Here is a 25,936-nt window from a genome sequence, read left to right on the forward strand (position 1 = left end):
TGTTTCATTAGTGGGTCATCTTTACTCGACTCGCTATAGTGAAGCTCCCGAGTGAGCGGAGGACAGGCAAAGACCGGCAGAGCCGACGCATATCGTGAACGCGCTCAACCTGAGTTGTAAGAAGAAGTTTAGCCAACAGCTCGGCATGTCGGTGGTCACAGCATAATTACCGATAACACTGAATTGCCTCCAGTTGGGCAGTTTGTGAGCTGGAGGGGTGATAGGGGAGTGTGGGTGCGAGTGGTAATAGGGGAATGTGAGCCAAAGAGAGAGGGTGATCGGGATAGGGGAGGTGTGGTGAGGGCTGGGAGCTGAGTGGTGGCTGGGCGGTTCTGGCCGTGTGTGGCTGCGTGAGGAGGAGGAGGCGGGTCTGTGGGCGGTCTCCCTTCCAAACAATTATCACTCCGATGCAGCTGAGCGCGGCGCCTCTTCGCATTTGGGAAGAGTCGCGGTTGTCCACGCACCGCGCCGCCGCAGACAGCGGACAACACCCCCCCCACTCTCCATCCAGGTGCCCTGCGCGCCCGCTCTCCTCGTCGACTGCATGAGCTCCACACAACACACTCCCACCCCCTGCAGGTTCACACATGAGCCGGCTGTTTGTTCCCCCCCCCCCGGCTTTTTTTGGGGGCTGCTCTTTGTGTTTGCCCGTGGTCGAAGTTTTGCGCAGACGGCTCAATTTGATCCCAAGTGCGAAGAGATTGTTTCGTGTGTTTTTTTTATTGGCGGCATCTGCAAGCAACATCATTAGCAGCAGCATCATCATCAGCAGCAGCAGCAGCATCATCATCAGCAGCATCAGCAGCGTGCGCCTCCACGTTATGCGGTGCGCGGATGGTGCGGGGATCCTGGACGCGAGATGAGACGGAATTCTGAGTCCAACTCATTCCTTCTGCTCGTGGTGGTCGCGCTCCAGGTGAGAATCGAGGGAAATACCGCGCGTGTGTGTTGTGTGTGTGTGGTGTGTGTGTGGTGTGTGTGTGGTGTGTGTGTGGTGTGTGTGTTGTGTGTGTGTTGTGTGTGTTGTTTGCGTGTGTATTGTGTGTGTGTGTTGTGTGTGTGGTGTGTGTGTTGTGTGTGTGTGTTGTTTGCGTGTGTATTGTGTGTGTGTGTTGTGTGTGTTGTTTGTGTTGTGTGTGTGTTGTGTGTGTGGTGTGTGTGTGTTGTGTGTGGTGTGTGTGTTGTGTGTGTGTTGTGTGTGTGTGTTGTGTGTGGTGTGTGGTGTGTGTGTGTGTGTTGTTTGCGTGTGTATTGTGTGTGTGTTGTGTGTGTGTGTTGTGTGTGTTGTTTGCGTGTGTATTGTGTGTGTGTGTTGTGTGTGTGGTGTGTGTGTTGTGTGTGTGTGTTGTTTGCGTGTGTATTGTGTGTGTGTGTTGTGTGTGTTGTTTGTGTTGTGTGTGTCTTTGTATTCGGGAAGTGGGGAGCGGTAGTGTAGCGGTTAGCGCGCTGCGAACCAGACGATCCGAGTTCGATTCCCGCTCACGGCCAACACTCGTGAGGAATATCCGAACCGGTTCTGAGGCTCCCTCTAGGTCGACTCGGACTCAAATGGTTACCGGGTGCGGTGTGCAAACATCGCCACTGGGAGACAAAGGCGGCACGGGCGTGGTGCTGGCCACCCGTGCATGCCTTCATAGGTGCTCGCTAACCACTTGCCCCCAACAAGTCTGTTTACGCTATACGGGGGATCTTTGTCTTTGTTGTGATGCACTGCGGGGAGCGCATTGACGTAATACGTAGCTGACAATCTGAGTTGAATGGAGATAACATCAGTCGTGAGTGATGTGTGAATAGGAGCCGTTCCTCTCCCTTGGTCGAGTTAACCTTAAACGAGAATACCCGGCGCGATGTGTAAACATCGACATTGGGGAGACAAAGGCGGCTGTGTGTGGTGCACGCCCACCCCACCCGTTCGTGCCTTAATAGGCGCTCGCTAACAGCACTCGCCCAGCAGGGCAAGACGGAGGGAAGAGAGAGTTTGGTGTGAACATGCAGCCCTGCTGGTGATACTCGCGGTGTTCACGTGGGGCGGAGTGTGAGAGGAGGGGGGGGGGGTCATCCAGCGGTGGAGTGATCATGGCTGATGGTGGTGGTGGTGGAGTTCAGGTGAAGATCTGTGCACTTGGGTGGCAGCCTGCAGCTGCAGTAAGTGGACTACTTGTGCCGTTGCGAATGTAGATACAGTCTGTATCACTGTGTGAATCGGACAAAGACATCGTCTTCACAGACTGTTGGGGCAGGCGCTGTTAGCGGGCACCTATGAAGGCCGGCACGGCATACGAGGATGTGGGTGGCCAACACCACGCCTGGCCGCCTTTGTTTCCCCAGTGGCGATGTTTACACACGAGGTACCAATTTGAGGCTGAGTAGACCTAGGGGAGACCCAGGACCGGTTTAGAAAATCGCCACTGGTGTTGGCTGTGAGCGGGTTCGTTTCGCAGCGCGCTAAACCACTACACTACCGCTTCCCACACAGTTACTGTGTGTACACTTGAATACACGCATCACGATGCGCAGTCTAAACAAAAGATAACCCTTGTAAATATGCCAATGGGCTGTTTAAATAATGAAGATTCACTCTGGACGTTCATACCAACACGCATGAGAATGGACACGCGTTATCTTCACGTGCAGTGCAATCGCGCGGGTTATAGAGGCGGGCTAGAGACGGGGGGGGGGGACAGTCCAATCTGGTGAAAACATTAAGTGGACTTGGGGCCGGACACGTCATCGCTGGAAGTGAAGGATGAAGGGCAGTGGTGAAGGGCAGTGATGAAGGGCAGTGGTGAAGACGAATGACGGAGCGGCAGCCAAGGAATGGAATGCGTCCGAGTGGGCTGCGTGGAGGAGACGGAGCACGAGATCAGCTCGTAGACGGATCGTTACATCTCAGGGCCGTGAGGGATGGCGACGGCTTGGGGACGTTCTTCATTCAGCAGTGGATTGGCCATGGCGATTCATAATGATGATGATAGCTGTCGGTGCATCAGCGATCGCAGTTAAAATACACGATTACGCAATTAATCGTGATTTTTGCATACAATTCTAATCTAATCAGCAACATCATGTCATAACCTCAGCCTCGGCATATTGAGAAGCACGGCAGACTGGGATGAGGTTCGCATACCTCTCAAGCCATACGGTTTACCCGCATTCTTGGACAGGGGAATTGGATTTTCAGGCCCTTTCGGCGTACAGCCGCTTCAATAGGGGCATTTGTTTTGTCTATGTGTTTGTGTTTCTCCCTTGTGATGGGACTTTGTAGGATGAACTTTAAGATTTATAAAAGATCACGGGGTGACCAATAAGGTCTGAATTGGTCTGTAATAAGTGGGGCAGCACTGATAATGGGTTGACAGCTATCGGTGCGTGAGGTGCATATTCAGGCTTGGATCGCAAAACAGCGCGCACGGCTTGTGCTGCTGATGCTGCGTTAGTTCATGGCGCGTCAACTATGTGTCCCCTTGTTTTATTTTGGCCGCTTTGGTGTGGGGGCAGTTGCTAAAGCTGCCGACAGTCGCTGCTTCAGTGTTACCGAGTGCGTGAGTGAAATTACTCCATGTGGCTCGTGGACTGCTCTCATGTGTGCCACGCGTGGCTCGTGAGATGTCATCAAACGCAGATTGGTGCAAAACCACAAGCTTTGTTATTACTGGCAGTCAGTAATTAAAATGAGTTAGGTTAATTATTGACTGGGTGACTGCTCCAGAAATTCAGGTCATTAGCTGTTGTTGTTGTTGTTGTCCATCTGTAACTTCCCAATTCTGGGGAAAGGCCTCCCTTATTTTCTTATTTACTTTCTTCTTATTTTCTTATTTACTTTCTTCTTATTTTCTTATTTACTTTCTTCTTATTTTCTTCCATTCTTTACATTTAGTTCTCCTTGTGCAGCCGTGGCCTCCCAACTCTGAGATGTCGTCTCGTCACCGTCCCTCCCGCTGTCTTCCCCCCACATCTCTTTGCCTTCTCTCGGTCTCCACTCCACAGGTATATTTTTTCCCAACCTCTTGTAGGCTGCCCTCATGACGTGATGCTGGACTTCCCATTTCTCCTTGATTCTATTTTTCACGAACACATCAACTGTATTTCATTTAAATTAGTGGTCAATATTTTTGTAGCCATGGCAATCGAAAAGTACACAGACTAGTCACACGCCATTCTATTATTTAACTTCACAGTTGCACCCACCTCGGTTGATTATCGTGTGTTAAGTGCATGCAGATGTTGCCTCTGCCCCTGTGACTTTCAGTGCAGAATTTCAATCTGTGAACTTGCTTCCTTGCGACAACTCATAAACGGTGGTCTTTTGTTATAAACGTTGCACGTCACTGTTTCTAATGTATTGCAAGCCGAGCCATTGCATCTCTTACACGCATTGCTCCATGACGTCAATTTGCATGAAGCGATCAAGGTTCATTTGAATTCCATCTTCATTCCACGCCTCCTTTGTTCATGTGCAATTATCTCCACTGCTGCATTGCAGAACTCATCACGTGCACTTCTTGCTCATAGCTGTCGGCTGTGAAAGCTTGAGGGGTGATGGATGATTGATCTTCGGAGTATGGTGTCCCTGTAGATTCGTTTTGCAGAATTCCATACAGTCCAGGGGCGTTTCTTTAATTTGTGTCCACTCTGTCTGAAAAAGTATTGTTAGTATAACTCCTTCAACAACAAGCAATGCAATGCGTGAATACGTAACACAAGCAGGATGCTCTTTGGTTCTATCGGTAAAGTCACGTAGGTAGAAATAAAATAATAATAAAAAAGATTGCTTGTGTTGCGATCGAAACGTCGTGATTTATTTTATTTCTACCTACGTGACTTTACCGAAAGAACCAGAGTATAGATTCCTGCAGTCACGAAAGCTTCAAATGAACAATCAGGATACTTACGCGGGCAAGAACGTGGAAACGGCTTAGAGAACGAGAATGGTCATGTGATGTGTACCTGACAAGAAGTGCTGCAGCTCTTGGGTGTGCAGGCGGTGCAACTGCGCCGGGACCCAGAGGGGAGGGGTTGAATTGGATAGGCGGCCCACATTTTATTCCTTGCCGCAGGGCCCATGTCGACAATTGTCATTTTCATGTCCTATGTGAGAACACGTATGTCACATGAGACTAAGCGTCTGCATGCATAGACTTGAAGCGTGCCATCGTCAGCCATGATCAACCCACTGCATGGTCTCTCCAAGTTGTCACCATTCCTCAAGGTCCTACGATGCCACAATGAGATGATCTCCATATCAGCCCTTCTCTACGGCGGTCGTGCAGCAATCCATCGTGTGTGTGTGCAATCGTTTCTGGAGCGTGGTATGGGGTCGCCACCTTTTCCACAAAGCAAACCCGGACACATTTATCAGTCGGCCTAGTTCTGTTATCGATACTGTGCAGCCCACTGCAATGAAGTTCAACACAATCCCGGTACCATATCTCAGTATAAATCAATTCTTACCACCGCAAATGCAAACATCAACTCCCAGATCAAGGTTTTTTTGGGTTAGATCAGAATGATTAAGAAGTCTTTCTGACACAATTCTGGCTAATCGCCTGATGATGCTACTCTCCAACACACCGGTGTGCTGAAGGAGTTACTAATTGGCACGTTTTGTTTACGTGACATACCTTACTAAATGGATATTTGTCGCGAAAGGCCTGCGTGTTAAACCCATCGACTGCCCAGACTATCTGGGTCAAGCCCGGATAGTTGGCAACCGCCGAAGCGCCAAGGAGGCGAAGCGACTGTGCGTGGCGCCTCCTGCCGGTGAGGTCCGGCACCGCCCGGGTCCTCCGCCGCTGGTCGCACGCGGTCCGCGAGGGGACCAGGGCCCGGCTTGTTAATTGGGCCCGGGCAACGCAACGGTGCCAATGGGCGCAGCGAGCGTGGGTGGCCTCTCGCCCGTGTGCGGGAGGGATCCAGCCGACGTTGAGCCACGATGCGGCCAACAGAACACCGCGAGCGCACGTTCACGATACGCTTGAGAGATATCCGCACACGCGCACCATGTTCAAACCCATTGTTTGGTGATACTGCGTTGCCAGTGGTGCACAGGCGAAAATTAGAACAAAAAACCTCAACATCCGTCAATAACACTGTGGCCTTAAATTGAAATATATAATAGACGACGTTTTGGGCAATAGCCCTTCAGAGCACAGACACGTTTAGACATGGCCCAGAGACACCGACGGGTTCTTAGATATGGCTCCGAGACACCCACAATGTGTTTGCACTATATAGTATGGCTATAAGGCACAATATTTTTAGACGTGGTTAAGACGTCGGAGTCTGCATGGGGGATCGGAGAGATAGGTGGTGTCGAGTCCATCCACGGCTGATCTTGATGCCGAGTGCGATCTTCAGATCGATTCCTCAGCAATGTGATGCTTTGTGCACGGGCAAATCAGCAACGTTATTGCAAACGCTCAACAATGCTGTGAAACACCCAGGGCCGATTTGAACGACGCATTCTAAAACCTGTGCCTATGTGTGCAGAGGATTTGCACAGCTAATACCTCATGGTGGAGATTGTTAGTAACGTGTGGGAATCGAGGAATGGGCAACTTTGATTCCCCGCTGTTATGCATTCTCTAGAATATGGACTACCTCTGAACGGTCAAGGTGCGTTCCAATGTCTGCATCTGCATCACATTGATGGACTTTTTATTTTATTTAGAAAGCCCACAGGAGGCAGATGCAAAACACGCTGCAAACGTTGCGAGTTGGTCGATCGCAGGGGCTCGGCCACTGTGCGGTGTCACGGGTGCACGCAGACCCCAACATTTTCTATCGGGCTGAGTGCCACAGTGGTCACTCGCCCCCCCCCCCCCAGTAATGCGTGATTCAAATAAATTACTCGAGACGCCGGTGTATGGCAAGCAAGAGCGGTTTATGCGAATGCTGTCGAGAGGTCACACGTTTGGCCGTAACGGTCCTTGGCCGACTGTGCGCGATGAATGGAGTGGAATGAGGGGTACCCCGAAGTGGCGTTGTACGAAACGTGGTGCAGTATATTTGAGTACGATGTTTTCACCTTTCCGTCGAGGCCACTGGACATGCCGATGGCGCTAAGAGAGAACCTTTACAAAGAGACAGCAGGACACGGGCAGTCGCGTAGATTTACCACAGCTCGTGCAGTAGAACTGTTATTTCCGTGACAAAGTGGGGGACGAACTTTGCAGATGCTATCTGCGATCTCGCCCACAATCGTCGGGAACCGTTTGCCGGTAGAGCTAACTATTTAACTTTTTATTTTAGGAGTTAAGGCCCACTGAGTTACACAGCTCTTTTTCAGAAGCGACCTAGCCACAAACTGATAGCTCGACAAAGTGGCTTATCACGTGGACATTTATAGCAGCCAAATACTCTAAACACGCGATGTTGATTCTAAATGTGGAGGGGAAAAAGTGGAGGACCCGGAAAAAAACCCACGTGACTACGGGGATACCACCCGCTTCCACGCGTGACCGCGTCCCCTGCTCGATCGTGCATCGTGTGCTGCTGCTACAGACGGACGTCAAGTGCTGAACCCGTCCAACGCAGGGCCCGTTTATGCCCCAAACCTCCCCCCTGCTGCTCTCAAGATTTGGAGGAATGTTTCACGTCATTGTTGCCCAGTCTCACGAAAGAGGGGAAAAAAATACAAAACAAGATCAAACGATTAAAATTGTATGTTTGAAGCGGCCATTACGTCTTCTATCACTATCAAATGCCATTAAAGATAAACTTCCAACTTAAAAGGAAATATGATAAGCTTAAGAATATTATTGCAGTAATCTAAATTGAGCGCTTTTGAAAATATGAATGTTCCCATATCCATTAAGTTTTACGTTGCTGATAGAGTATTGCGGAGTATTATGCTGGGCTTGGTGAATGTGTGTGTATGATGTAAAGGGACTGCCTTGGTTAGCACATCTCACCCAGTGGAATACTCTACTACACGTGAGCTGCGTGTAATGTGAAACGAAATTTCACGCAGTAGCAAAAAGGTGAGTCAGGATTTAAAGACTGCTTTATAGTTGATACTGAAATACTTCAAAACAAATACACAATTACACCCATTGCTTGGGTCATTTCAGAATGCAGTTATTTGCATGTTAATGTTTTAACACACCATCGTCAATTAGACGTGCCATGAAGAAGGGCCATCACTCAAAATGTCACCTTTCGTTATTTTTGTAGATTTGTTTAAATTTGTTTTGCTTTTGTCAAATTGGTGGCACAGGTCACTGGCAATTGAGACGATCCTATTCATTTGAGTTCTCACCCAGTGAAACTAAACTGTCTCCGGCAGGCCTGCATGGTGGGCGCCTTCGTGGGCAACATGACCGGGACGGCCGAGTCTATGGTGGAGAGCAGCGTCACCTCATCCACCTCATCGACCTCATCGACCACCTCTTCTTCTACCACGCAAATTCCGGCAGCGCTGGCACCGCAGGCACCCCAGGCACCGCAGGCACCGTCCAACGAGCTGCACCCGTCCGAGCGCCGTCAGTTCTGCGAGTGGCCCTGCCGGTGCCCCGCGCTGCCCCCGCGCTGCCCTCCGGGCGTGAGCCTGGTGACGGACGGCTGTGGCTGCTGCAAGACGTGCGCGCGTCAGGGCGGAGAGCGCTGCACCGAGGCAGACACGTGCGACTATCACAGGGGCCTCTACTGTGACTACTCCGGGGACAGACCTAGGTACGAGATAGGCGTTTGTGCATGTAAGTTTCACCCTTTGCAATCTCTACCCCCCCCCGTCCCCTGTGCACGAGCGCTAACAGCAGGTGGTCGAGATAAACCCTCCAGGCCGCCGCTGCGACCACTAAGTGGGTTCCGCCGGCCCACGTGTTAACGCGACTTTGCGGGATTGCGCTACGAAGGTGCCGTTTAATGTTTGGGAGGTTTGGCCACCGTAAAAAAAAAAAGTCACGCCTGTCATTAAAGAATTCAACTGTTTTTATTGACGTTGAAATGTTTAATGACGGTGGATATTGAAAGCTGCAATGTTCTTAGTGTTTTTAATTTTAGAATACCTGAAAGGTTTATCTCTGTTAAACTAGAGGGCCAGTGATCCAAACAACATATAATTTCATTACATTTGAACCCAAACTGTGCCCTTACCAATCACATAAGTTATATACAAAACAACCTTCAAGAGCTCTCTTGAAATGCGACGAATGAAAATGTTAAATTGTGGATTTAAGATCAACACGTGTGCAATGGTTGACACTTGGAAATTATTGACATGTGCTGGAATGACATGTCATTTGCATGTGAAGGCTCCAATGAGGCCGCAGATTTAATCTGAAAGTCAACTTCATGCATGCAAGTGAATGATTGTTCAGTATATCATAAACATTTAGCTGTTACGACGTCTATGGACATTACATCTATTAAGCAGCCAGCACACCTGAAAAAGCAAATTTCAAAACCTGGGAATGTCTTACGACAAACCTTCCTGTAAATTGCACTTCTGTCTGTGAAAACCAATAGGGCCCAGGTGCCAATTTAGTTTCATATTTATAAAACGCAGTAGGTTATGAAGTGCGGTCCTTCATAGCATGCACATGACTCCCGTTTAGGAATTTACAGTCGAGCTTGCATCGACTCTCCTCGGGCGTTTTCTGTGGGCCCATCTATCTTGAACATCAAACAGGTTTTGGCCGTTTGCCAAGCCGCATAACATCACGCCAGTGGCCAGGGGCCCCTAGGCACCACGAGTCCGCTAAGTCAGTCTTGCGCTCGCCCTTGAACATTGCGTTCTCCCGGCGGAGCACTGCTCGACGTCGAGGTTCAGATTTTTTACTTTGCGAAAGTGGCCAATGCAGCACCACTATGATCCATATTTGTTGTTGCGTTAGGCCACGGATATTTGAGTTCACCATGGAAACAGCTTGCTTATGATGAACTCAGGGTTATTTACACAACTCAGCAGACAACCCCTATGTTTGTTACAAAGGCCTTGTCGTAAAAATGCCAATATTTACCATAGCTATTGCCTGAATTTTTTTTACGGCATATAGAAGAAGAAAAACCCAACAGTTTTAAGAGGGTTTGTTTTCCATTTCATAGGGAGCCGCCACTGTGTAGTGGTTAGCATACTGGACGTGGAGATGCAGAGGTCACCGGATCGACTCCATCTTCTGGAGTGGCAGTAGAAACAATGGTGCGGGTTTCTCAGTCCCCCCCGCACCTCCGATTCCCACACCTCCGATTAGCACGGTTGGCTACGTACGGTGCGAAAGAAGTTCAACGTACATAATGAGTACACCACAGTTGGTCGATTGGCAATTATCTTGCCGTGGGGTAAAGTGTGGGTACACCCGCCTCTTCCAACACATCTGACCAACGTGGAAGAGGAGACCAAATAGCCCCTAGCGAAGGATATTCTGCCAGCAGTGGCAAGACCAAGCAATTGCAGGGCTGCACCTCAAATTTCCTTTTAGAAAAGAAAGAAACAACATTGGTTAAAGGCATCCGACAAATGGAACTGTTCAAGATTTGGTTGTGGTTGTTTATTGCTATTATTGCCTTGCGTGGACAGCGTTTCATTGTATGTACAGACTGTTTTGCTGGCCATATACTCTGCTACACCACTGGAATGTTGCAGGGTTTGACCACAATAGACGACGCACTCATATATGGGTTCCTTTCATGTGCAGGCTGAGATATTGTCGTGCAGTTTGACATCACAGAAAATGTTGGCCGATGCATCATTATAGCTGGGCATCTCTTAATACATGTGGTTGTGCTTGTTTTGTATTTAAAACTGGTATTCAAGATTGCCAACTAAAACATAATTGTTTTTTATTGATGTTTTAAACTTTTCACCTCATACACAGCATGTAACCTAAACTCCAATTACCTTTTGAAGGAATGCTGTCCTGGTGTAATGGTTAGCCAGCATACTTAGTGTGGAATCAAAGGAGATGCTGGTTCAGTCTCCTGGCGTGGCTGTTGAACTAATGGGCATTTTTGTTTTAATCCACAAACCTCTGTCCACCCAGCAGTAAATGTGGGCACACCAGAGTTGGCCGATCGCCAGCTCACATGTGTTGGGGTAGTGTGGGTACTCCCACTCTTCTGAGACATTTGGCCAACATAGCAGGGTAGGTGAAATACCCTCAAGAGGGGCTCTCTCTAGACCTCCCTGTGGTGGAGGTCCTTCTGCCAGCAGTGGTGTGAACAAGCAATTTCAGGGCTGAACTTTTTAAAACAAGTCTGTACCTGCAATATTTCCTGTGTAAGTTACCATGCAAAATCCTGAAAGAGAAACCCATGGCGACTTTAACTGGTCCGTTTCTCATGCACTATCCTGCTTCTGATCGCCCACGACCTCGCGCACGACCTCCGGCACGATCGATCGACAGACATCATCGGCGTCGGCTGCCGCCTCAATGGCGAGCAGTACCAGAACGGGCAGACGTTCCAGCAGAGCTGCCGCTACCGGTGCACGTGCGTGAACGGCGCCATCGGCTGCGTGCCCGTGTGCACGCACGAGTCGCGCCCACCGCTTGTGTGGTGCCAGCGGCCGCGGCGTGTCGCCGTGCCGGGGAAGTGCTGCGAGCGCTGGGTTTGCGACGACATCCGCGCCAAGATCAGGAAGTCCGTGCCCAAGCACCTCGCTCTGGCAGGTAGGCACGGCGAGTGAAAAAACATGCGCCGATTTACACGACCCCAAAAGGAAAAGTTTCCTAAATACGCCTTGCCCGTGAAGTCATTTGCTTGGAAATGTTATTTACGTTATGCTTGTTGCCCACGAAAGCCCGATAGAGCATCAGGACCTTTTCAGGAGGGTCCTGCTAAATTTGTGTAGTCTGGGCTGATGCCACTATCTGTAATCCCAATGGAATAATTTTCAGATAATTTTGCAACATTGCTATGCTTTGCAGATACCAGTGAACATTTTTATTTTGCTATGAGAGGAGTTTGGAGAGGTGGAGAACAAACTCCGTACAGAAATACACAGCAGTCATGAATTGAACCCTGGGCCTTATTGCTGATGAGGCACAAGAGTTACCACGGCACCACCCTCCTGCCCCTAAATATTTAGAAATACTTCCCATGAAAAATCCTTAAATTACAAATACATCTTGATATAGTTTGCGAAATCTGAATTAAGTTGACAAGACAATGGGATGCTGCCATGGTACGTTGGTCAGCAAACTGGACTTGACAGTGTTTCTGTTTAACCGACGTGCTCACTGTTACCTCCTGGCAGTGTTCCGAGACGAGCGCGAGGAAGACACCCTGTGGAGGAGCAACTGTCTGGTGCAAACAACATCGTGGAGCCCGTGCTCTGAAACCTGCGGCCTGGGAATCTCGACGCGCATCACCAACCACAACGCGGCCTGCAGCATGAACCGCGAGCGCCGCCTCTGCTACGTGCGGCCCTGCGAGACCAACGGAACGCACAGCATCCGGGTAGGCACCTCGACCCGCACCGAATCGAGGCGGGGAAACCCGCGCGAGGTGTGGGTGGGCAACCTGGCACTGCATTCAGATAGGCATCCACCACTTTATCATTATCTAGGTGGGCAACCTGTATTGCATCCAGATAGGCACCAAGCAGGCAATACATATTTCACCTGGGCAGTTATAGGTAATCATTGATAACATCATTAAGTGGCAGGGTTGGAAAATATTTAAACCGATTACTTATGAAGCTTTTCTTACTCAGGAAAGCGCTACTCTGACTCGAGACACGTTTTCAGTAGGGTCCTGCCCATTTTTCACAGTAGCGGGCGATATTGCCAAGTGTAACCCCAATTGAGTAATTTGCAGGTATGTTTTAAGCATTGGGATGTTTAGCCAATACCAGTTACATAGTATATTATTTTAGCTATGGGAACAAATCGAAGAATCCAGAGGAAACCCATGCAAAACAGGGATAGAACATAAACTCCAGTCACCCAAGTCAGGAATCAAACCCTGGCACTTGTTGTTGTGAGGCACAAGTGTTACCACTGTGCCACCATAAACAGGAATAATTCAGATGCCCAGAGCATCAAACACATCACCGACGAGTGTGCCATCCCACGCACCCTGGCGGTATCCCTGTAATCCATACAGCGTCGACTGCCTGCTTGGATTGGTTGAAGGACCTTAACATGCAACTCTGACATCTACCCAAACTTTTACTTCCCCCCCCCACCCCAATGCCATACAAAAGAAACCGAGAAATACTAAAAATATAACTTTTAGATGTACTCTGATGAGCACACTGTCATCCATTTTGGATAGTGATGGTACATTCAGCTTTATGTAACAAAACATTGACTTACTGCATAGGTTTTCATGGTTGTGCTGTATAGCTTAACGTATTTTCAGGCTGTACAGGCATGGCGTCCAGATGTTTTACTCCAAATGCTGGGAGCTTCTAAAGTTCAACGTCAGACATGACGAACAAGACGCGGTACAAACCAAAACACATTGGAGAGCATAGCCTTACTCCCTAATTAAGCTGTATTTCTTTTTAAACTAAAAATTACCTTCAATGCATTATATTATGTTGGCCTGCGAGGCGGCCTAACCTGCAGAACTGCCCTGGGGTGTATAACGACCGTGCCGGTGCTCGCAGGAGGGACGCAGCTGCCAGAGGGAGTACCGCTCACGACACCCCGTGCGCCTCGAGCTGTCCGGCTGCACTAGCGTCGTCAGCTACCTGTTCAAGTTCTGCGGGGGCTGCCGCGACGGGCGCTGCTGCGACCCGTACCGCACCGCCACCATCAGCGCCGAGTTCACCTGCCCCGACGGAACGCGAACCAAGTGGCAGCTCATGTGGATCAACTCATGCCGATGCCACAGGCTCTGCCGGAACCCTAACGACATCTTTGCCGACTTAGGAAACCACGATGGTTTCAACGGGATTGAAAACTGAGCCGTCCATGACCAGGAATGTGAAATTGCTTTTGACCACACTTTTACTGTTTTGACAACGGCACGCATTTATAGAAGAGGGGGGTGATGGCGTAAAGCCTCAGTGTCTCCCTGAGGTTCACATGTGCTCTTTGTTTATTACTCTACAGACACTTCAGTATTGAGATTCGAAAACCAACATGATCACAGCTTTGGGAATCAACAAATACAGTGATGGGAGTGTTCTTTCACCAGAGGGTAGTGTGTGACTGAAAAGCTTTGTGTTAAAGCTAGATGATAATATAAATGCTAAGCATGTGTAAACGGTTTTTTATTTAGATGTTTATTAAACAACTGGTGCTTTAACATATTTTATGTAACGAATGTTTGCACTTGCCTCTATTGCCTTATAGAATCTGTGTGAAGATTCAGGAAGAGATGCACATGATTTAAACCGGAGAAGACACTTACAATCTAACAATTTGTTATCTGTTTTTCTTCAAGTGCAAACCATGTTAGTCTTCAAAGAAGAATATGTTAGTTACAAAGGCAAATGAAGAGATATATTTTGCTTTGCAAAAAAATTGTAAATATTTTTTCAAAATAATCTTACATTGTATTATACATGATAGCTGCTTCATTGTCATTTCAAAAATACATTTTAAAATGTCACAGCACCTCATGGCTTTGGTTTAATAATTTAAATCATGTTTTTATCAAGAAATAATATATACAAGCATTTGTCCTATTTCATGTATTTGTATTGTCTATCCTTTCTGTCTATCTGTAGTTGTTTATCACTGGTAAGGTGGTAGAACAAGGTTTACTACCATGGTATTTATTTACCACGGTGAAAATGAAAACTGATACCGACTACACCCAGGATGTAAGAGGACAACAAGGTTGACAATTTGTCAAAAGTGGAGTTATTACTCGACCGTTGCAAGTAAAACGATTAGCATCCAAGCCAAAATATTATACTCTATAACGAACAATTACATGTAAAAAAGTACATTACGATCTAACTTTTGAGCTGTGGACAATTGCCACTTCCACACGAGCTCACTTGATACAGCCCAGGTCATGTGGCAATGGTGAGGCGTGGGATGTCCCCTGCCAACTGGCCCTTGTTGCGGTCCAGCTGGTTGTATTCCTCAATGACCGAGGCCAGGGAAGAAGCAGCTTCCGTGAAACAGCTCAGCTCCATGCCCTCCACATCCGTGTAGTGGTGCAGGTGTGCCTAGAGGAAACAAACGCAGCTCATGTCAATACAGCCACACAATGCTGTGGGGACACGTGAGCAAGTCTGTGAGAAACATATAAAGTGACCATCTTACACACCTTTCCCACCACGCACGACCTGCTAATTCACTCCGGCATACCAATTTATACTGTTGGGTGGACAGAGGCAGTGGGATTTCAGTAACTTGCCCATTGTTTCATTTTGCACGATCGGAGATTTAACCGGCCACTTCTGCAGTTCAAGTCCAATGTGCTGACCAATACGAATGTGTCTACACATTAGAAAATGGTTTGTACAAGAGTAGTGATGCCTGCTGCTAAAATTCCTTCTTTACTGTTTAACAAAACACGTAAATTGTACGTATTCACAATGTATCAAATGTGGCAAAAACTCAGATGCAAGCTGCTACGCATACTGTCAGTGGTCATGGAACTGTTAATTACATTTAAACATTATAGAAAATGCATGCCACAAGGAATTGTGAGATTCCAATGGTCAACACGCCATTGGTTGAGGCATAATTTGGTAAAGCTACACAGGTTTTTGTGGCTATGCTATACAGCTCATGTGTATTTAGTTCCTTGAAGCTCCAAATACTTGGGCGAAAGGTCAGACACGTTGCAAAACAGCACTTGATACGAGCCGAAAAGAGGGTGCTATCATTCGGCAACGTTACAATTTCATACGCATGTTTGACACATTTTTTAAACTGCACATTCGCGAGGAACGCGCGGACGCTGCATCAAGCCCCGGGGCAACAATCACCTTGCGCCTGTAGAGACGTGCGAAGCGCTCCTGGATATCGGCGAAGGTATGCTTGACGCACGTGTTGTTGGCGAGTGCCAGCAGGGAGTGCGGGTAACCAACAGGAGGCACCGAGCACAGTCCCGTCTTCCAGCCCTCCTCGTTCCAGTCTACAAAGTGCAGTGATGGCTTCAACCTGCCAACAAGGACCGCTGGCCTTTGTTATCATTGTTTTGGTTTAGGCAAAAGCCACTGCGCAGTGTAAAATACTGCGGCTTCGTTGCATGTACGTATTGACATGAAGTGGTTTTCAAAACGTATTGCGGAATGGAATAATGCAACATTTTTACTTAATTTTTTTACTCAATTGTCATCCTAGGCCTAAACCTCTAGTCACATATGAAGGCGCATTCGACAATATGGGAATAATTATAAGTGTAATGTATGGATATAGGTGAAAGTTGCATCAGTCCGTAAATGTCAATGACATGACAGTCATGAACTTTTGAATATTTTAAGCATGACTTATTGAAAAGTTTCAAATTATTTATTAACGTTTCAGTATTTTTCAAACCAGTTCATAAAACCTATTAAATATTCATTTTACTTTATTGCTAACAAAAATACAAATGATTTAAAACAATCAAATCACTGTGCCGGGGAGAATGTCCACCACAAAGAGGAAGTGATTAAATCTGCTCGTAGGCAGATTGTTGAATTGCATGATCATGAGAGAAATCACAGCTTGTGGAGGTCTTCATCCAGCAGTGGACTGATTGTGGCCGTTGCTGGCCATGGTTATTAAGCATTGCAGGAACCTTTTTTACAACGCACACAAGCTACTATACACACCATTGCTAGTTAGCAGACCGTTCAATACATAGCGTGCTCACGTGGCAAACTTATTCGTGTAACATGCAGCCAGGCACGGATGGTAACTCATCACAGCGGAAGGCATTAATCACCTCTCAATGTTGCGACGAACGTCTGAGAGCTGCACATTTCCTCGGACCATGAGGGCACAGGCCAGGTACAAGCTGCGGCGCGGGTCCACGCGGAGCAGCTGGTTCTCTTTGCTGAATGCGTCGGAGAACATCTGGTCCAGCCTGCGCACGTTCAGTCACAGCAAAGGGAAAGCAATGTCTTGCTTGACTGGATTCTATTCCAATTTCTGCAGATGCATTTAAGACACTACATTAAATTTCTCTCCCAGTGTTATAACAGCAGACAATATACAGGCAGCTGGGAATGGTGCCCACTACACATGCCCAATGTGTGCCAGGCCCAAAAGTGAACGTAACTGGTCCCCCATGGATTGTTATACATCTTATCGAGCTGAATAATTATCTGTACAACGTTCAGCAAAATGCATTGGCTGTGATGTGCTTTACCAACGTTGTGAAGAATATTTTGAAAGCGTAATTTGGTGGCGCTTTAGTTGTCATAGGTTTACAACAGCTGCAAAAATCCAGTTGAAAGCCAATGATTCTAAACAACACTTATTTTGACAAGTTCAATATAACGTGCCTTAACGTACGCGATCGTGATGGAATGGACTCAAAAGAGTGAGCAATAACAAATGTTTTTTCTTACTTGCAAAGTTCTTGAGTTCCAATTATTTACGGCTTTTAAGTTAAACATTCTCAGCAAGCCATTCAGTTTAGGAGTCTACAAATTACCTCCTGGGTGGCAGGGCGACATCTGCCAATGCATAGAGCGGCGTGAGGCTTGAGACAAGGTAATGCAGGCGTGGAAAGGGCACGAGGTTCATGGTGATCTCGTTGAGATCAACATTCAGCGAGCCTTCAAACCGGGACGAGCTGCCTCCCACAGGGAACATGAAACACAGCATAAGGGTGTCTTTTCCGTGCAAAAACCTGTTTCAAGCAAACTTAACCTAGAGTTAACATTACGGTACGACGTATCATGCATTGTACCTTCAGAGGCAACTGCACCAAATCTACTTGCATTAGTAAACATTATATCATGATTGTTGTCATCGGGAATGCTGGATGAAGGTCTTCCCACATTGCTGCAATGTGAGATGCCACAATCTATCTTGATCCTGCACATGGGCCAATCTTGTCGGTCCATCCTCGATGGTCATTTGCAATTTAGAAATAGTTAATTATTAATAGACATTTGGTTCGGTGAAAACGGATGCAATCATCTAAAATCTATAACAAACCAAAGCCCTGAATAAACATATATTGATATTTCAAAACCATATGTAAAGATGCCACAGCTACATTGAGACTGCATGAAGAAAGTAACAATATAAAGCTGAAGTAAAAATTCGGCCAAGATTACAAAAATAAATTCAGTAACAATTAGAGAAGGTACAACCATCTCAGGTGCAAAACCCAATGCAACGTCATGCTTTTTGTGCAGTCACTGGTGTTGCGCAACACACGGGCCCCATCTCTGTGGAACCACCAGTAAGTCCAGCCTTTATGTTGCTGCCCTCCAGGAGGGTAGCACTCCCATCAGATCTACAGGTCACAGTATGCACAAAGAATGCAACCACAGCCGCCCTCCCAACATTTTTTTAAAATACTTGATTTTCGCAAGGCCTAAGTTAAATGACAGTCTGGTGTGTATTGCATCGGCACCAAGTGCTGGCCACCTCGTCATGTTGAGCATCAGGTTGGCCACGATGTTGTTCATGGTGTCGAACGGCTTCTCTTGACCCTTGAGGCACCCGTGGCTGGAGGACAGCGTTGTCTGGCTGCGGACTGATTTACCAAGGGCTGCAGCGTGATTGATCTTGTTTACTATGTCCACCAGCGCCTAATCCAAGTGGACAAAAAAAACGCTTTAACTGGTAAGTGTATTGATATGTACAATGTTAAACTATATTTGAATACACGTATTAAAAATATCATTCCCACAAACTTGATATATTACCTCTATGTTAACAAATTACATCATTCGCTTTTAGAAGTGTATAACTTCATTTGTGGAAAGGTTGTGTCTTAAGTTGTAATCGCACATTTAACATGTGCTGTAAGTATAGTTGGGATGACCAAATCACTTGAAATGAGACGCTAAGCAGGTTTGAGGCTGTGTATATTGGATGGGCAACTGCCATTCATAAAACAAACAGGAGTTCTAGGCTGCTGCGGAGCTATGTTGTGATTAAACAGCAGTGCAGAATAATACACCGTACTGGACGGTGCTCCAACGTCTAGTTTCCCTGCAATTCGCCAAACCGCCGCAGTGACCGGCATGATGAAGAATGCTCAAATAACCCCCCCACGGCCCGCATGGTGTGGGGTAGGCCCTCATCCAGTAGTCTTGAGCTGAAACAAATACTGATGGAGTAAAACCCCATCCAGGTGCGGAGTAGTGCTACAGGGTTAAAATACCACCTATATTAATATTGAACAGATTTTTACAGTTGCGATGTGTAGCTCTCAAGACGTATTTTCGGGTTGTACCACGTGTCGTTCGGCACGACGTCCGATGGTTCGCTGCAGGTGCCGTGGGAGCTTCTTTAGGAACCTAATTTAGTTCATGAAGAAGCTCCCAGCACGTGAAGGAACAAACCGTCGCACATCATGCTAAACAACGGCTTCATTGGACAGTCGTCACACCTACATCGTGCCACCCCCCCCCCCGTCCCGGGCAGGCCACCTGGTTCTCAATGGGCAGCACGCAGTCGGCGTGCTCCGTCAGCTCGCGCATGGCCAGCACGGAGTTGTAAGGCGAGGTGACGACGTCATCCTCGGCCGAGGGATACAGCGCCATCACAAAGCGGTGCACGTCCGGGAATTCATCCTCCAGGAGCCGCAGAACAAATGTGCCCAGCCCCGAGCCGGTGCCTATGGAGAAGAATTATTCTCAGTGTAACAATGTCATGAAACCTGCTTCAGAGTGAAACATGTTTTCATGTTTCACTCAGGCTAAGGGCGTCGACTTTAGACAGCCTCTTTACAGAGCGTTTGAACTACCTTTCCATGATGATCATACACATCTTTGAAGTGGTTGGAGTACCCACATTTTACCCCACCACACGTGACTTGCTGATCAACTGCAGTGTACCCATTCATACTGTTGCGAAATATAATATAAAAAATATACAGCTGTTGGTCAATGTATAGCTGGATGAAGCTTTTCCATGCTATGTCAGTCGTGCAGTTGTTTGACCCTACCTCACAATGCTGGTCAGTGCGGCAAGGGGAGGCTCAGGACTTGTTCAGATGTCACTTGCCACTGACATTAAACTTGACTGGGAATTGAACTGAGGTCGGTAAATGTATAGCACAGTGTGCTAACCTCTGGACCACAGCTCCACCCCAGAATATAATATACTACTCTTTGGTTTTTTCAGTAAAGTCACGTAGGTAAAAAAATAATCAAATCACGCCGTTTCGGGCGCAACACAAGCGTCCTACTTCACGTGGGGACAACTTAGCGAAGTTGTCCTTTGAAGAAGGACGCTTGTGTTGCGCCCAAAACGTCGTAATTTAATTTATTAAATTTTTTACCTACGTGACTTTACCGAAAAAACCAAAGAGTACGAATCCTTGCAGTCAAGAAAACTTCAAATCTAGAATGTAACATAATGTACAAGTGACTTTTTGGAATCTGCTTACCATTGAAACATGAATTACTAAAGACCGTATATTATTCAGTTTTACTTTACTTACAGAAATATGTATTTTCATGTGAACTTTTGGTATGTTGCATGTTTTGATAGCAGTGGTTTTAGCCCTGGGCTTAATTGTATTTCAATTAAAACTGTTCTGTAATCAACAACTGTTAAATAAAGAATAAACAAAGACACACACATGTTTGGGGATGCAAAGGCAAAGAAAAATATCCATTCCTTGGCATTTTTGCAGAACGGCTCGCAAAGCCAGACACAGCTTAAACGTTTGTGTCTGGGTTTGCGTGGAAACTTGATGAAACACGAACCTAACTCGCAATGTATCCCCATTGTCTCTTGAGTGCCAATATTATTTTTTTCCCTTCACTTCAACAAAAGTGTTTGTTTCATCTGGCCACCACACACTTAATGCAAGCGTGCACGAACTCACCCCCTCCCATGGAGTGGATGAGAAAAAAGCACTGCAGGGAGTCACAGTGTTCTGCCGTTACTCTCAGCCTTTCCAAAATCTTCTCTCTGAACTGTGCCCCATACACCTTGTTCCCTACAGCCCTTGGACACCACACACAAAAAAAAACATGGCATGCATCATTGTTACTATAAATATCACAATCACAGCCTTTACATTATTATTTTTACCAAATAAAATAACACGTGAATTTTGGATTTAAAAGGTCCACATTCTAACCGCATAATTTCCTATAACCGCAGGCCGAGTCTTGCTTGAGTGCATTTCTGACCAGTTATTTCCAGAGCCCGAGACGTCCGTAATGAGCTGCTTCTGGTCGAACACGTCCCTGAGTGGTCCCTGCAAGAGTTCATTCACCACGCCCTCCTCCATGTCTATGAGCACCGCCTGAAGTGCAAAGCATCATCAAGCAGCATAGAATGTTACCGAATAATTGTACACACGAGCACAATTTGTATTCGCACCATTCTCATAGAAAAAGGCCAAAAGCCAATTACACAGGTGCTATGCTTCACAGAAGGTATCGTCATCCTGGAGGGAGAGATGTTGCTCAGTTCTTTTTTACATTTACATCACTAGAACATTTGTGGGCTATTGTAAATGCAGGGTGGATAAGCAGCGGAAGAAACAAAGACGGCAGATTATCGGATCAAAGGTCAACTATTTCATAATTTTGACCCGTTGGTATATGCTACAGATCATAAGGATTCAGATGACTTGATCATTGAAATTGGTGGAGCTGCATAGAAGAATCCTCTGGGCATATATACAGATTAGCTGCTAATGTACATATACACTGCGCTGCAACTAGCAGGAGCATGTGACTGCCATTGCTCTTCTGAATAAGCACCATAGCCCAAAACAGTATTCCATTAATTAGTTTTATGTTAAAATGTAATGTTACTGACGAATGATGCAAAGGTTTATTTTCATGAAAACTGTCACTCATGGCCCTTCTAAGTTCATCAAGCTTCTGCTAGCATGTGAAATGCGAGGTTGCTATACTGGAAGTTTGAGTGCACAAGGTACTCACGCGTGCCTTGAGAGAACGAATCGTGGACCGACTGCCTACAGGGATGTCCACTTCTTTACCAGTCCCTGGACTTCAAGACAACGTGCCAACAAGGACCATGTGTTTACAATGATGAAAACAACGAATTTAGTAACTAAGGTAAAGAATTAAACAACTGCTCACAATGCATTTCTTGTATGCACAAGTAATGAAGCCGAATAAAGAGTTGGCTGGGCTACATCAAAGCCCAGCAACAAGCAACTTTATATAATCGAGGTAAAATGTGAGCTGCTTCCTTCAGTTCAAGAAGAAGCTCCCAACATGTGGAACGAAATTTCACGCATCATGCCGAACAACACAAAAACACACTGGAGAATTGTACAGTAGTCATTACTCTTAAGCTTACTCACCGAGTGTCCACATTCCTGAAAAAGCTGCTCAGGGCTTCGTCATAAATCCCTTTCTGTTGAAACAAAAACAAACAATCCAGTGGTAATGGTTCATGTGTGAATTGAGAATAAAGTGTAATATAATTAAAATACGAATTTTCCTTGTTGAAATGTAAATATTCTTAACTTCTTTTGCATGCATGTTATGCCCCAAAGAAGCTATTATGAAAAATACATGTTTTAGCAATTAGTGGGAGGTACCACTTATTTTATTCTGAATAGGGGTGATTTTGGGAAATTATTCACAAAAGCAGATTCAGTGGGAAAATTTGTGTTTAAGAATTAAAAACTAAAACTTAAGCAACAAAACACCCTCAAGAATAAGCAACTCAAGGACATTTCCGTCACTGCAGTCTATGACCAAATCCCTTCAAAACCACCAGAAGTGCTTTCCACTTGAACAATCATGCAGCGGATGTCACCCTTCATGTATCCTTCTGTGGTAGCCCAGTGCGCTCCAACCCCACTCCAAAATATCTGGGGGGGATGCGATTCAAGTCCCACATACAATAGATCTGTGAAAAGACCAAACCAAGAATTGCCCCCTATGGAAACTTGCCCGAATGATCTGGGGCGCTTCAGCTAATGTGCTACCAACTGCCCCCCTCTCACGGTTCTGCTCAGTGGAAGTGGATTGTGCTCAAGCCTTGTAAACGAAATTGCTAGATGGATAATTAAATAGCGCAATGCACATCAAGTCCCAATGCCCCTTCTGGGATCGTGCTGTCACCATCCTAGATTCTCACCTACATGCCGAAGAATTCTGGCGAAGAGAGTGGAACGTGGGTTTCCAGAATAAAAACCGCATCCGAGACCCAAACATCGTGCTTCCTGGCTTTGACATTCCACGAAGACACTGGTGTACCATCAACTACATCATAACATCATAACATCGACAGGCCGATGCGCACATATCCTTCCTGGATGAAATAAAAAAACAAACCACATTGTGACTGTGGCCATGACACACAAACTATGGACCATATAATAAACCACTGCAGTATGCTCCAGAAGGAGCAGCAACACAACACAAACTCTCTCCTGAAGCCCTCTCGTGGCTAGCAAACCTCAAATTCGACATTTAGCTCTTGAACATATTGACATTGCCAATAGAATGATTATATCCTATAATCTGATAATCCTACAAGAAGGTAAGGTGCAAACTAAGGCGAGATGGATGTGGCGTGCCAAAATTATTTGGAAGAACAGTTTTATGGACCCTTCCTGCCCATGTGTGCTGTGGAAGCCAAGCGTGGTGGACTGCAGGCTTTGCCTTGTTGACAGCAGCATGCTCCCGCAATGCCAGGTCCCAGAAGCGGCAGCCAATCTGATTTCCACACTGTCCCACTGCAAAGAGTACACACACACACAATCACCATTTTTTATTATATATCTCGTAGGCTTTCAGAACGGTCACACTTGTGCTGGCTTTTCAACGTAAACCGGTTTGATGCAAAACAAAATAAATTGGCACATTTGCCCACGTGACAACTTGATTTGTTTGGCTGTGTCGGGTGGTGGAGGGTTATAACTAATTGGCATTACACTTACACTATAATCTAACCCGAAAAAAAAACAAGAATCACCTGGGCCATACCTGCCAGTGGAGAATATGTAGCATGTGGCCCGAATTCGGCGGTTCTTAAGATTCAGTCATTGCTTTTTCACACGTGTGTATGTTGAACTTTTTTCGTGCCATACGTAGCCAACCGTGCTAATCGGAGGTGCGGGGGAGGGGGGCAACAAACTAAACACAAAAACGCGATTAGAAATTAATTAGTGTTCAATCTCGACTTTAAGTCCACCTTTAACGGTGTCTACATGTCAATAATTCTCAGATAAACTTCACACGCCCGTGGCACCAGCGCGTGACGTCACAAGGGGGTGGGGCGTGCTCGAGACAGCCGATACACGAGGCGGTTGTTATGGTTACCGATGCAGCGTTCCGTCATTAATGGACTGCCCAAGTTATTTAAAGCACTAACATTGCTTAATAAGCACTTACTCATTATGCGCATGTGTATTGTTACGAGACCATTCCCGCGTGAAATCACATTGGTCTACAGTATTCGTAGGGAGCCGAGGAATAAAGAAAAATAAACACGCTTAACGCGCCCAACGCCTGCTAAGCATATCTAGCAACGGCGTGTGATGTGACAACGCTTGCCCCGAGTTAGAGGCTTCACGGTGGATATCCCTTCGTCTTTGCTGCACACACAGCGCATGTTTCTACAGGCCGCACAAACGACAAAGTCTGTACCAACGAGACAGCGCAGAGTGCAAGCCAAGGCAGCGCACGCGAATCGGTTTACGAAGTCACGAACGACAGTGCAGGAAGTGCATACGGATTCTTCTTTATACGGTTAATCGTAAGTACAAATAATTCGCTCTTCAATTAAAAGTTGCCTCTGCCAAGTCACTGTTAGGTGAACACTCTCCCCCCCCGCCCCATGCCGGTTTTGCCGTCACTCGCCACTGATGGTAGCCGTGACCGGGAACCAACCCCAGGTCGCCGCGTTCACAGAGCAGCAGTGCGCTAACAACTACGCGAGCGCTAAGATTCGATTTAGAAACTCATGCGACCGATACGAAGTTACAACGGGGACGAAGAATCACGTACTGCGTGGACGTTCGTCAGCCGTTGCATATCCATTCAAACGCTCCCGCGCCGATTAGAATACGCACCCTGCACCACCACCGACTGCGCCATGTCTTCCCAGCGAAGTCGTCCGGAATGATCGATAGGAAAAGCCGCCGCTGCTGCCGTCCCCCCGTCCTCGATTCCCGGGTTCCGCGGCTGCTCGCCGACCCGAAACGGGACAGCCGACTGAGACCCCTTTCCCGCGTCTTCCCGCCGGAACCCGCCGGGGTGTGACGTCTTTTTATATGGGCGATGACGTCATCCTACCACATACATGACGTCATGTCCACGGTTGTCCGTGGCGACGCGGCCTACCTTCATGATGAGAGATCAAAACCTGATTCTAGATTTGAAGCTTTCGTGACTGCAAGGATTCATACTCTTATGTTTTTTTGGTAAAGTCACGTAGGTAAAAATAAATAATAATCAAAAATAAAATAATTTTTTTGTATTATTATTTACTTTTACCTACGTGACTTTATCGAAAAAATCTAAGAGTACAAAACCTCCTGCTTGGTTGAAGGCCTCCTGCCACAATCCGTCGCAATCTTTAACCGCGTAAACGCTCATTGATGGGTCGATGACACGCGAATATAGCGCCGCAGAGCTTTGTGTTTGGGATATTTGGCGCCCGCGCTCGTGTCCAATGAATGCCCTTAGACGCCCTCTGGCGGCCGGCTTGTTATTAATGTGATCGACATGTTAGGTTTAGGCCACGTAACTTTTCCTGTATTATACCACGACTGCCTCTACTCGTGCGCCCGTATTCTCCCGATTATAAGACACTTGCAAACGTCTACTTTTCAACTACAGTGCGTCTATTAATAAAAACCAACGTGTACTTATAAGCCGGTGGCTGTGTTGTGGCTATATTTGTATAACTATTTGACACCGGACACAAGTGTTTGGGGTGCGTTTTACTTTCCGGAGTGT

At 46.8% G+C, this 25,936-nt stretch overlaps 2 protein-coding genes across 2 annotated transcripts; one reads left to right on the forward strand and one right to left on the reverse strand.

The window, feature by feature from the left end:
- The first annotated feature begins 372 nt into the window (after nucleotides 1-372).
- LOC144732838 (CCN family member 4-like) lies at nucleotides 373-14,581 on the forward strand. Its single transcript, XM_078614461.1, has 5 exons — nucleotides 373-916; nucleotides 8,288-8,696; nucleotides 11,346-11,609; nucleotides 12,197-12,399; nucleotides 13,556-14,581. The coding sequence occupies exons 1-5, from the start codon at nucleotides 860-862 to the stop codon at nucleotides 13,853-13,855; spliced, it is 1,233 nt and encodes a 410-aa protein (XP_078470587.1). The 5' UTR covers nucleotides 373-859; the 3' UTR covers nucleotides 13,856-14,581.
- TUBE1 (tubulin epsilon 1) lies at nucleotides 7,988-25,238 on the reverse strand. Its single transcript, XM_078614474.1, has 12 exons — nucleotides 25,048-25,238; nucleotides 23,636-23,709; nucleotides 22,324-22,376; nucleotides 21,935-22,004; nucleotides 21,173-21,288; nucleotides 20,863-20,984; nucleotides 19,457-19,644; nucleotides 18,447-18,610; nucleotides 17,500-17,640; nucleotides 16,786-16,926; nucleotides 15,842-16,016; nucleotides 7,988-15,073 (listed from the first exon to the last, which is right to left on the reverse strand). Exons 1-12 carry the CDS (start codon nucleotides 25,070-25,072, stop codon nucleotides 14,915-14,917), a joined length of 1,428 nt encoding a protein of 475 aa, XP_078470600.1. The 5' UTR covers nucleotides 25,073-25,238; the 3' UTR covers nucleotides 7,988-14,914.
- Between the last annotated feature and the right edge of the window lie 698 nt (nucleotides 25,239-25,936).

The sequence above is a fragment of the Lampetra planeri genome, chromosome 2 (assembly GCF_965212315.1).
Source record: "Lampetra planeri chromosome 2, kcLamPlan1.2.h2, whole genome shotgun sequence".
Classification (NCBI taxonomy): domain Eukaryota; kingdom Metazoa; phylum Chordata; class Hyperoartia; order Petromyzontiformes; family Petromyzontidae; genus Lampetra; species Lampetra planeri.

Bases quoted from the DNA above. Each gene is read 5' to 3' on its own strand.
- TUBE1 (XM_078614474.1), bottom strand. From the start codon at position 25,072: ATGGCGCAGTCGGTGGTGGTGCAGG. The intron at 22,377-23,635 runs GCAAAGCCTGCA...TTGTTTCAACAG, and splicing joins AGCATGCTGCTGTCAACAAG to AAAGGGATTTATGACGAAGC. The intron at 22,005-22,323 runs GTGAGTAAGCTT...GTTGTCTTGAAG, and splicing joins TTCAGGAATGTGGACACTCG to TCCAGGGACTGGTAAAGAAG.
- LOC144732838 (XM_078614461.1), top strand. From the start codon at position 860: ATGAGACGGAATTCTGAGTCCAACTCATTCCTTCTGCTCGTGGTGGTC. The intron at 8,697-11,345 runs GTAAGTTTCACC...ATCGATCGACAG, and splicing joins CGAGATAGGCGTTTGTGCAT to ACATCATCGGCGTCGGCTGC. The intron at 12,400-13,555 runs GTAGGCACCTCG...CGGTGCTCGCAG, and splicing joins ACGGAACGCACAGCATCCGG to GAGGGACGCAGCTGCCAGAG.